Source organism: Folsomia candida, unplaced genomic scaffold (assembly GCF_002217175.1).
Source record: "Folsomia candida strain VU population unplaced genomic scaffold, ASM221717v1 Fcan01_Sc020, whole genome shotgun sequence".
Lineage (NCBI taxonomy): Eukaryota > Metazoa > Arthropoda > Collembola > Entomobryomorpha > Isotomidae > Folsomia > Folsomia candida.
Genome location: NW_019091212.1, coordinates 1,293,751 through 1,304,548, shown reverse-complemented (window position 1 = coordinate 1,304,548; position 10,798 = coordinate 1,293,751). Strand labels below are relative to the sequence as shown.

Sequence of the window (10,798 nt, the reverse complement as noted above, 5' to 3'; positions counted from 1 at the left end):
TGTGCGAATTTTATGCTAATTTTGAGTTTTGTGTCAAACTCGTCAAAATATGGTCGAATATGACTGGAAAAAATTCATAAATTTATTTTGGACCAGAATTTGGCCGCTGCCTTGATTTCTAACCCCAATTTTCCAATATGTCGAACTTTGCAAAATAATTGCATTTTCCATATTAGTATTCCACGATTGCTTAAATTTGGAGACCACAGTTACAACAAATTTGAACGAAATCGAAGTTATAATATGAATAATGAGTTTCTGTTTAAGATTACAACGGATTCTTGATATGTCCTGTTGCTAATTCGGAATTTTGAAATTAATGCAAAGTTTTGTTAACTACTCGGAATTTTGTTAATGCCGCTTTGACTTGTTATAAGAATACAATTTAATTTATTACTTTTACATTACAGAGCTGTATGTAAAAGTATAACAACGTGTTAATTAATAATTATAAAGTAATAATGTAATTAGTTTTTTTAAAAAGAATATTAGTAATAATTATTAATAATCGTCGTTCGAAGAATCAGACTTGGTCTAAAAATGCCTTAGTCCGAAATACCTTCGACGTCGACGTCAATTGTTTCATCATCTTCATCTTCAACAGTCACCCAGCCACTCTCATCAGAAGAAGAATCGTCACTGTTATTGGCATTATTAGCACCCTCATTGTTGGAATTTTCAGCATTTTTATGATTTGCATTTTCAGCATCATCGCTTTCATAGTGCATGCTTTCGTCATCATCGTATTTTAGTTTATCTACCTCGTTGTCACTATCATCGTCGTCTTCATTGCTGGCATTGTCAGCACCATCAATATTGTTGGCATTTTCAGCATCGTCTTCGTCATTAGAATTTTCAGAATCATCGCTTTCGTCATCACTGTCATCATCACCGGTTTCTGATTCCAACTCGTCGTCACTATCTTCGTCGTGATCCTTTTTATTACTGTTTTTTAGCAATCGGGTCCACTTCTTGCTGCAGTGTGGAACACCTTCGCCAGCCTCTTGTTCTTCTTCCTCCAAGGCGGCAAGATGATCATGTTCTTCAATGATGCGTTCAACGTCTTTCCACTTGTAGATAAATGACGCGGGGGGAAGGTAGGGACGCTTGATGCCCGCCTTGAGGGACTTTGTGCGAGAAAATCGTGAATAATGGACGTAGATCTCCTCCTCAAAATCGTTCAAGTTGTCAAAACCTTCCTTCGGTTTCAACTTGAGGCCTCGAATATGAATCGCAGATGCCACACTTTGAGGATTGCTAGGACGGAAAGTTCCTACAACGAGAAAACGGAACAATTATTCACTCACTAATACGTAACTAAAATAGTATTATTACGCAATTGGTTAAATAAGAATATTAAACTCACTTCGATCAAATGTTCGTTGTTTGACGCCATTTTTGTCGTTCCAAGTCCCCCAGTATTCATCTCGACTTTGTATGTACTTGTCCAGAGAGGTAATGGTTGCCAGTAGAATGTCCCTGTTAAACATTTCCATCATACGTTGTAGTTGTTCCTCAGTTGGGGGCTGCTGAGGATTCGCTGGGAAGCAAAATGGAGTGGCTGATGGCAACGTTTTCTCCTTCACGTCTGTCAGCTTCCTCACAATTTCAGGCAAGTGTCGATATTGGAACACATTGTGGCGAGTCATTGAATACGCCTCGTGATACTAGTCAAAGTCAAGTACAAAATTTTGAGGTTTCAAAATAAATAAATAAATTATAAAAAGTATTAACTTTAAAAATTCAAGTATTAATTATGTACTTCTTCCAGTGTAGAGTTCTTATCTTCCAAATTACGGGACAAGGTTTTGAAGCGGGTCAAGCAACCTTTCCTATTCTTGAAGGAAGAAAATTGCTTAGAAATCTTTTGCCAGTTGCGATTCATCGATACAGCCAAATCCATTAATAAGCGATCTTCCGCCCTACATAGATAAAATCATTGCATTTTTGTAAATGATAATAATTATGTAGTAATTACTACAAATATTATTATAAATGTGTTTCTTCCGACTCACAAAGTCCAAGGGACAATCCAATCATTGAATAGATTGGTAGCACGGTCGCGCCAAGTGGTTTCATACCGCCATGGAAGATATTGCAACAAATAGCCAAAATGTCCCTCATCACAGAGAAAAGGTTTCAAACGTTGCATGGTTAGAAGTAACAAGCAGTCTTCCGTACGAGAAAACGGTCCCACTTTGATGAACGGATTCAGCTTTTTGTACCGCTCCTGTGCCACCCTTTTCGTAATTCCCTCATGATTCAGCGATGCAGCAACCTTTCGCCAATGTCCCGGATTTTCTTGAATTCCTGTTTTGAGTTTTTCGTCCATTTCTTTAGTCCACACGGGTTTTGGGGGAGGAGCCACATGTGTGATGTAACGTTTCATGCACTGAAATGCTGTGTGTGGCAGAGTCGGTTGACCATTCTTATCGACGCTGATTCGTCTGGCGATCTCGTCCCAGTCCTGCACCTTCTCCACGTCGTTCAGATATTGAATTTGCTTGGTTTGTTCAGCTGTCAATCTCTTGTGATTAATCTATTTGTTAAATCAAAACAATATGTAATGATTTATGACAAATTATTATAACAGAATAATTAATTCTGTAATTATCTACCTTGGGATCAATGGCATGCGTGTATGTGCGACTGCAATCATCAGCAGACCGCAATTTTTTTGTTCGATTCATGATTTTCAGAGAAACCTCATACCAATCGACCAGATTGTCGTTATTTTTGTCTTTCATCAACGTGTCAAAGTTCATGTTTCGCAGGCGTTTTTCCATCATGGTTCTCCACTCGCTGAGCTGTTTGGGCAACAGTTCGTACGCAACTGTGTGATTCGGTGTACGAAACAGGACTGGATAAACAATCCCATACTTGTCACGTCTCATAGTTTCCTCCTTGGTTGGTCGTCCACGCCTTCGTTTCCGAGGAGGCTGGTTAAATTCATCGACTAGTTTCCCTTCTCGACACAGTTCGTCCTTTCGACGGATGTCCGACTCCAATAAAAGCTCCGAATAACGGCCGTTTAAGTCATCAATCCGTTGTGAAACGACACATTCTTTAATAGCTTGTTTTAAGGCTTTCAAATCCTTAGACGTCCCTAAATTGAAGTACCAAATAATTTAATAATTAACTATTAATAAACATTAAGTACCATTGATACCGAATAATATGCTTACACTTTTGTTTCCGCACGGGAAAAGGCATGTGGTTCTTCTGAGCATTACGATTAGCATTTGGAAATTCAAATGACATTCCGTCTTCAGTTTTGAAGTAGGGAGGCTCCATCATCATTTTCACCCCTCTGATTCCAGTGATGCTCATCTCATCGAATTTGGCATCTTTCAAGTTCTCCCTGAGATATAATTCCTGAAACTTTTCCTAAAGAATCAATTATAAGAACAATTAATTCATGCTCATGTTGAATTAATTAAATATCCCTTTTTTAATTTGATAATCAAGTGGACAAAATATTATAAAACGTGTGCTGCTCTCTGCTCACCAAAAGACTATATTTCCCTTTCCGTACTGCTTCTACATTCTCCTTTGTCTCATAGATCCGCATCGCGACGACCTGTGCCGAGCCGGCCAACTTATACAGATCCATCTTCATCCTGTTTTTTGTTTCTGAAAATTAAAAATTAATCACAACTCATTAAGTTTCATTACATCAATTACAGAAATAATGGATTAACAATTACTCTACCTCGCAGCTTGTTCGCAAATTCGATGCAATCAATTGACTTAGACTTCTTCCCATATGGAAACGGGGCAATACCAGCGGTCCTGGTGCAAAATTCCAACATTGCATACTTTTGATTATGCAAGAACACGTCTGCCAGCTCGATCAGCCACTTTTTGTTGTCAAGCCGGGCCTTAGCATCCACACAGCTCGCGATGTACACGAGATGCTCCGCTTTCAAAATTGAATTAAGGACGACAGGTGTCGATTGTTTCATTTCGTGCAGCGACATCGCTTGATTTCGTTCATCGCCAGATTGTGTCAGAACTCGGGGACCAATCCGCTTCAATCCCTCGTACTGACGGATTGTGGCCTCTTTGGAGATGTGCAATGTTCGCATCATAGTCGACACGATAGACCCAGTAAATTTCTTCAATGGCAAGGTTATATCCGCTTTAGGCATAATTTCTACAAAAAAAATAGTTAACCAATCCAATATTAATTAATTAACTTGACATTTTAACCAATAAATAATATACCAGTGATAAGCTCTACTCACCATTAGTCTTGAGCGCAGCACAGACCCGTTTCACATCAGCCTCTGAAAAAAGTCTTTCTTCTTTCGGGTCTTCAATTTCAGCTTCCGGGTTTCGACCAAGTTTTGTTTTGATTGGTGCTGCAGGAGGACAATGGTTTTGTTTTTCCATCCGCTTGTAGGACGAGGTATTTAACAAGTCCTTCCGTTCTCCACCCACAGCAACCGAAGGGCGGCGACCCAGACTGCCCGACGAACACGGTTCTTCTGCATCCTGCCACTTCTTATTTTTAATCGATGACTTCCTCCCCTCGTCGTACTCGTAATCAGACCCAGAATCAGAAGAACTTGACCCGTCGTCATCTTCATCATCGCCTTTCCATTTATACGTCGTATCACTCCTTCGTCCACCGAACATTGGAATGTCGTCGTCAGTGCTGAGGAAAGCGTCCATTTCATTATGAACAACTGATGCGTCAGGGATTTCTTCCTTAGGATCGACGACCCCTGAAAATTCGTCGCCCTCAATCTCCACTTCCACGTCCACGTCAATCGACTCTTCCTCTTCAAACTTCAACTTTACTTTGTTCTCTTTCACCTCATCTAGCTTGTCCGGCTCAAGCAACACCAAAGACATGTTTTCGCAGTTTATGGCTGCTTGTCTACTTGTTTTTGAATTTAAATAATAAAGGTGGAGAAAGTTAGAAATTAATTAAAATTAATATCTCAAAAACTCGAACAAAAAACGAACCTAGCCTGACTGTTGCTGGCTTTCTAACGGACGAACTGATTTGAGTTGAGCGCATTCCATACGGCATTTATAAAACCACCCCCACCCCCATCCACCCCCACCTCCACCCCCATCCACCCCCACCCCATCCACCCCCACCCCCACCCCCATCCACCCCCACCCTCATCCACCCCCACCCCCATCCACCCCCACAATTTTTATGGGGCAACGTGAGATACCTTGGGGCAAAGTGAGATTCTATTTCATATTGGGGTATCGTTCGTAATTAGCGAGCGAAGCGAGCAGGTTAGGTTAGATCAACTAGGTACGCGGAAAGCCTGGAAGGCTGAGCTAGCAAACCTAGCTAGCTAGGCTAGATAGAACCTAGGTAGCTAGGGTAGCTAGAACCTAGGTAGCTAGGCTAGATAGAACCTAGGTAGAACTTCCAGCTAGCTAACCTAGGTAGCTATGCTAGCTAGCAAGGCTACCTAGGTTAGCTAGCTAGAAGTGCTACCTAGGTTCTATCTAGCCTAGTTAGCTAGGTTCTAGCTACCCTAGCTACCTAGGTTCTATCTAGCCTAGCTAGCTAGGTTTGCTAGCTCAGCCTTCCAGGCTTTCCGCGTACCTAGTTGATCTAACCTAACCTGCTCGCTTCGCTCGCTAATTACGAACGATACCCCAATATGAAATAGAATCTCACTTTGCCCCAAGGTATCTCACGTTGCCCCATAAAAATTGTGGGGGTGGATGGGGGTGGGGGTGGATGGGGGTGGGGGTGGATGGGGTGGGGGTGGGGGTGGATGAGGGTGGGGGTGGATGGGGTGGGGGTGGATGGGGGTGGGGGTGGATGGGGGTGGGGGTGGTTTTATAAATGCCGCATTCCATAAGAATTTCCATTTGAGTGAGACTCAAATTTACAAACATATTTTGTGCTGATTGATTGTGAGTGAGATGAATATGACGACGTGATATGACGACGTGATATATGACAAACGTGAGACGAATCTCAAAAACTCTTGATTTACACCTTGCCTACTTCAGAATACAGTTCCGAGCATTTTTATTCATGTCATTTTTAAATTAAGTAAAATTAAGCTATGAATAACCCACCCCTAAGAAGAGTATTATTTACGTTTTCTTAATTCTAAAGAAATTCAAAATAGTTCTGAACGGTGCTCCGAGAATGTTTCTGAGTTGTTGCAGTTTATTATTTCCTTGCTGCGGCGTAGTCGCCGATGGTGTCGAATCGTTTTTTCGGCGTGTCTTCCAAAATTAAGTGGAGAGGGGAGACTTTCGACGTCGGTGTTAATTTTAGAATGGTGGTGGGACTATAATTGAACAAAATTGGTTAGTCAATTTCCAGCATAAATTATCTGGCACGTAAAAAAATACCTGGTTTTTGTATCCATCAAGACTGATCCATCAAGAAGATTTTGTCACGATTTTTCACCATTAGCTGCGTTAATGTTAATGTGCTCTTAGTAAAAAGTTTATAGACTTGTTTACATACACCTTTCACCTTTCCAGTTGATACTGAATTAACTGAATAGACAACTCGTAAAAATACCTTCCAATTCCAATCTTGATTAATTAATGCTGCGGACATAATGTGGTGTTCAAAAAGTGTGATATATTTGCCATCCTTATTATTATTGGTCCATTTCCACTCCATATTTGGTTTTCAAAGATTTATCGACGACCCTGGTAACGTATTGTCGTCACCCTTTGTCAAACCTAATAATCGAAGGACAGTTCGAGATAACAATGACAAAATTAGTAGCAGCCTTAGTGACGATAGTACTATTGGTGATCATGAACAGGAATTAGCAACCCCACCAACCATCAACATCCCTCAAGGGAGTTTGGTCGGATCGTACGAAACATCTCGAGCTGGGCGAACTTTTGCTTCGTTTAAAGGAATACCTTACGCCAGAGTGGGACAACGTTTCACAGTGAGGATGGTTTCATTTCAAAATGCATACTTATCACCGTTTTTACGACTTGGTAGTACCAAGTTGGTACTTATTACACTTTGTTTGATCAGGATCCATTACCACCTCGGCCATGGAAAGGACGAGTACTAAACGCGACCTCGTTTGGACCCAGATGTCCTCAGATTGTCGATGGGGGTCGTTTCGTAGGGACAGAGGAATGTCTCTTCCTTAACGTCTTTGTCCCTAAGTTGGTACGGATTTGATAGCAGATTGAGTGATATAAATTGTGTTTTATTCAATAATTTCAATTTATTTGTAGGTTCCATTGAGCTCAGCATCAACCAAAAAAGAACGGCCCTTCCCCGTCATGGTATGCATTGAAACGGGTGGATTTCAATTCGGTGGAGGTGACCATTCAGGACCAGACTATTTCATGGACGAAGACGTTATCCTGGTCACGTTCAACTATCGAGTAAATGTTTTTGGTAATTGCTAAAAAACGTATATTGTTTATTTACTAATTTGGGCTGTGGATAATGTAATCATTGAAACATAATTATTTGTTTGATAGGTTTCTTATCCACCCATGACCAACTTATACCTGGTAACATGGGGCTAAAAGATCAACACCTTGCTCTAGTCTGGGTTCATCACAATATTGCCGCATTTGGAGGAGACCCTTCAGCAGTCACCATCTTTGGTGAGTCTGCGGGTGGTTCTGCAGTCACTTATCAGTTGCTGGCCCCCGCGTCAAGAGGTTTGTTTCGGAGTGCGATCGCCCAATCTGGGAGCGCCCTCATTTCTCGACATTTTACGGAAAACCTAGCTTTGGCTACGGCCGTTTTTGCTGACCGAGTTGGATGCACTACGAAAGGGGTGCGGGACATGGTGGCATGTTTGCGAGGGAAGGGGGTGAAAGAGTTGTTACAGGGGCTCATACCGGTAAAATATTCCCACTCAGATAATACTTACATAACTTGTTAGAGATTGATTAATTACCTCAAACTAATAATATCTAGAAGGGAAACGTGCTGGAGGTCCCTGCCCAAATATTCGTACCCACACTGGAACCTGGAGCATCTGGTTTTCTACCCGCTCCACCCCTCCAACTACTCCGATCAGGTTCCTTTGCCAAGGTCCCACTCGTACTCACCGTTACGAAGGATGAAGGGCTTCTCCGAAATTCTGCACTTGTTATCAAATCCCCCGAGCTACTCTCCCAACTCAACACTGCCTGGTATGACGTGGCTCCCGTGGCGTTTGGAAATTACGACAAACTCCCAGTCTCACCCTCCACACGGACCTATATTTCCTCTCGAATTCGAGAACTCTACTTTAATAATGCCGAAATTACGATGGATTCACTGGAAAACCTCACCGCTTTGTATTCCGACTCCAGCGTCATCAGTGGAGTGAAACAGTATGCGTTGCTGCATGGAAAGAAGGCTCCAGTTTATGCAGGAGTCTTTGCGTTTGAAGGGATTTGGTCGTCAATCTTTAGTTTTGGGTATACGCAGCCATTGGGTACATTAGTCAAGCCTACATATTTTACTTTTTGTGTATATTTCTCAACTTTTGTACTAACAGAAAACTGTGCTTAATTTAGGAATTGCCCATTCTGACGATCTTCAATATCTGTTTCATAACGATGTGTACCCAAAATTCACGCCAGGGTCGAGATTAGAAAACATCTCCAAGCATTTTGTGAAATCGTGGGTCAAGTTTGCAACAGTGGGGTGAGACATGATTCCCTAAAAGCCTTAAAACAATAATATTGTTAATATTTAGCAATCAAGGAAATCTAAGAATCTTAAAATTGTAGAATTCCGGACCCCATCCAAATTCACACGCCTCCTTCGCAATCATATTCCTGGCCACTCCTCACGGGAAAGGAAATCATTTCGGGCGCAATCAACTGGTTGTATCTGAAAGATGTTCCCCAACGCCACGTCGAACCACTACGGAGTCGATTAAAGTTTTGGGATTTTATAAATATGGTGATAGAATTCGATTTAAAGTTGTAATCAGAATGAAAAAAAGTAATCCGAGTCTGTAATATTTTCTTTTCTGTATTTCTTTATTTTCTTGAGAAAATGAAATTATCCGTCACAGAATAGTATCAAGTTTTGTTTGCTCAGTTTATCATGTAATTATTAATTTAATTCGTAATGGCGGCAAACAACGCAGCGTCAAAATAATGCATTTCTTACGATTAATCAATTAATTTATCATTTCTTGCTAAGTAATTATTAACTAGATTTTCTGTATCAAGTATAATGCGGGCACCTGTATAATAATCAATATTCGGGTAAGATATGGGTGGGCGTAGCAGGGATCTGTGGTAGTGCTAGTGCAGAGATAAAAATAAATAATCTTTTTTCCTAGTAATTCTGTGCTTTATATTCCTCCTCATTCTGCATCTGCTGCCACTTTACTATTATTATTACTAGTATTATCGGATAAGTTATCAATTCATGCAGGTTCCTTGAAGTTTGACGCACTAGGAGACGCTGGAACAATGTCAGGGTTATTCAGTTTAAATGAGAGTTCGTCCACACTTTGCGCAAGAGACTTGTTCTTTCCGGCCGCATCAACAAGGGCGAGTTCGGCCTCTGTTAGTTTCGCCAACAGGGACAACTTTTCGTCTTTGTTTAGATTCAATTGAGCTTCAACATCTTCCACTCGGGCCGAGAGCGTTCTGACTAAATTTTCACATTTTATGAGTTCTTCCTCCTTCATGGTTAGCACTTGGATTCGCGTCTGCATATCCTTCATCTTCAGATTGTTCATCTCTATCACGGCAGACATGGAGGCAACGTCCTTAATTAGAACGTCGTGAGGGCTCTACAAATTATTTTGAAAAAATCAATAAATGAGGTGCAAATATGGCAAATTCCTGAGTAAATTTGCAACGAATTGATATAATTACCATGTTGATGTGTCTTTCGCGATAGCTTTCCATTTCTAAGCGATGAGCTTCCTTTAATCTGTCCAGTTCCTGGCAATGCGCTTTCTCCTGTTCCACCAACTTTTCTTCGTACGATGACCGAGCTGTAAGTAACAACGTAATTTCGTTAGTTTCGATTTTATGAAAAAAATACAATCCAATTTCTGAAAATATTTATAGTAGCTTAATCCTGAACCTTCATTCTCTTTTCTCCTCTTTTTCTTCTGATCGTTCTTCTTTTTCATGCCAAAACAGGCACAGATCGATGCAAACATTTTAAACTCTATACTTTAATAAATAATTTCCTATATACCAAACTAATATTTTTCTCAACTATTTTCCTTTACGTCAAATAATAATTATTTTTTAACTATTCGTCAAAATATATTACACTTTATAACAAAGAGCTATTAAACTGCAGAGGAATGGAACAAACAGTAACAAATGCCCCGTTCCACCGAGCACTTAAAACTGAACTGGCTACATACACTTGTAAAACTTTGTCTGGATAACGAACAGGAAGAGAGAGACCAGACGATCATGGAGAGACGAATAAGATGAAGAAGGGACCTTTTACAACATTTTATGACTATGTACAGCAGGGGAATAATAATAATGGGCACCTGGTCTGTTAGCAGGTTTACTTTAGTGACTGCTACCTGCTTCCTTTACTTGCATAGTATTTAGATACCATGCATGCATTCACATATGTATGCACAATATCTTACTACTTGAGCTAATACAGTTTACTTTATGATGTTGGTACAAATGGAATGAAAATGTTTGGTTTCGGTCGTGGGCTGTTGATAATATTATTTGGACTGAAGGATACATGCATGCATTCAATTTACAAAAAAAACCTCATAACTTGACTCATTCACGGATGACCATGCATTCACCATTTGCATTCTTCTTCTATTAACTGAAGGCAAACGAAATACAGTACTTATTGCTCGTGTGTATA

The 10,798-nt window shown here is 40.5% G+C and overlaps 3 protein-coding genes and 1 long non-coding RNA gene across 8 annotated transcripts in view; 1 reads left to right on the top strand and 3 right to left on the bottom strand.

Annotated features, from left to right (window-relative positions):
• Window positions 1–64: 64 nt before the first annotated feature.
• Window positions 65–5,006, bottom strand: LOC110858204. Of its 2 annotated transcripts, XM_035858527.1 has the most exons (10): window positions 4,975–5,006; window positions 4,248–4,885; window positions 3,713–4,156; window positions 3,509–3,633; window positions 3,186–3,387; window positions 2,619–3,106; window positions 2,016–2,539; window positions 1,763–1,922; window positions 1,367–1,667; window positions 65–1,273 (listed from the first exon to the last, which is right to left on the bottom strand). In XM_035858527.1, the coding sequence occupies exons 2-10, from the start codon at window positions 4,858–4,860 to the stop codon at window positions 546–548; spliced, it is 3,585 nt and encodes a 1,194-aa protein (XP_035714420.1). In that variant the 5' UTR covers window positions 4,861–4,885; window positions 4,975–5,006; the 3' UTR covers window positions 65–545. The 2 variants fall into 2 exon arrangements, with proteins under 2 accessions (XP_035714420.1, XP_021962579.1); XM_022106887.2 differs by lacking the exon at window positions 4,975–5,006 and having other exon boundaries at window positions 362–1,273; window positions 4,248–4,886.
• A 1,135-nt stretch (window positions 5,007–6,141) lies between these two features.
• LOC118438383 lies at window positions 6,142–6,643 on the bottom strand. Its single transcript, XR_004836742.1, has 3 exons — window positions 6,521–6,643; window positions 6,346–6,409; window positions 6,142–6,281 (listed from the first exon to the last, which is right to left on the bottom strand). It is a non-coding gene; the product is annotated as an uncharacterized LOC118438383 (long non-coding RNA).
• On the top strand, window positions 6,270–9,188 carry LOC110858203 (esterase E4). Its single transcript, XM_022106886.2, has 7 exons — window positions 6,270–6,905; window positions 6,998–7,138; window positions 7,207–7,372; window positions 7,459–7,829; window positions 7,907–8,411; window positions 8,494–8,623; window positions 8,710–9,188. Exons 1-7 carry the CDS (start codon window positions 6,561–6,563, stop codon window positions 8,909–8,911), a joined length of 1,860 nt encoding a protein of 619 aa, XP_021962578.1. The 5' UTR covers window positions 6,270–6,560; the 3' UTR covers window positions 8,912–9,188.
• The window catches only part of LOC110858276 (serine-rich adhesin for platelets), a 34,197-nt gene continuing 32,342 nt past the window's right edge, over window positions 8,944–10,798 (bottom strand). For all 4 annotated transcript variants that reach the window (XM_022106980.2, XM_022106978.2, XM_022106979.2 and 1 more), the window contains exons 10-11: window positions 9,817–9,938; window positions 8,944–9,731 (exon numbers count right to left, since the gene is read on the bottom strand). In XM_022106980.2, the coding sequence (XP_021962672.1) occupies window positions 9,360–9,731; window positions 9,817–9,938 (494 nt within the window). In that variant the 3' untranslated portion in view covers window positions 8,944–9,359. The remainder of the gene's footprint in view (window positions 9,732–9,816; window positions 9,939–10,798) is intronic.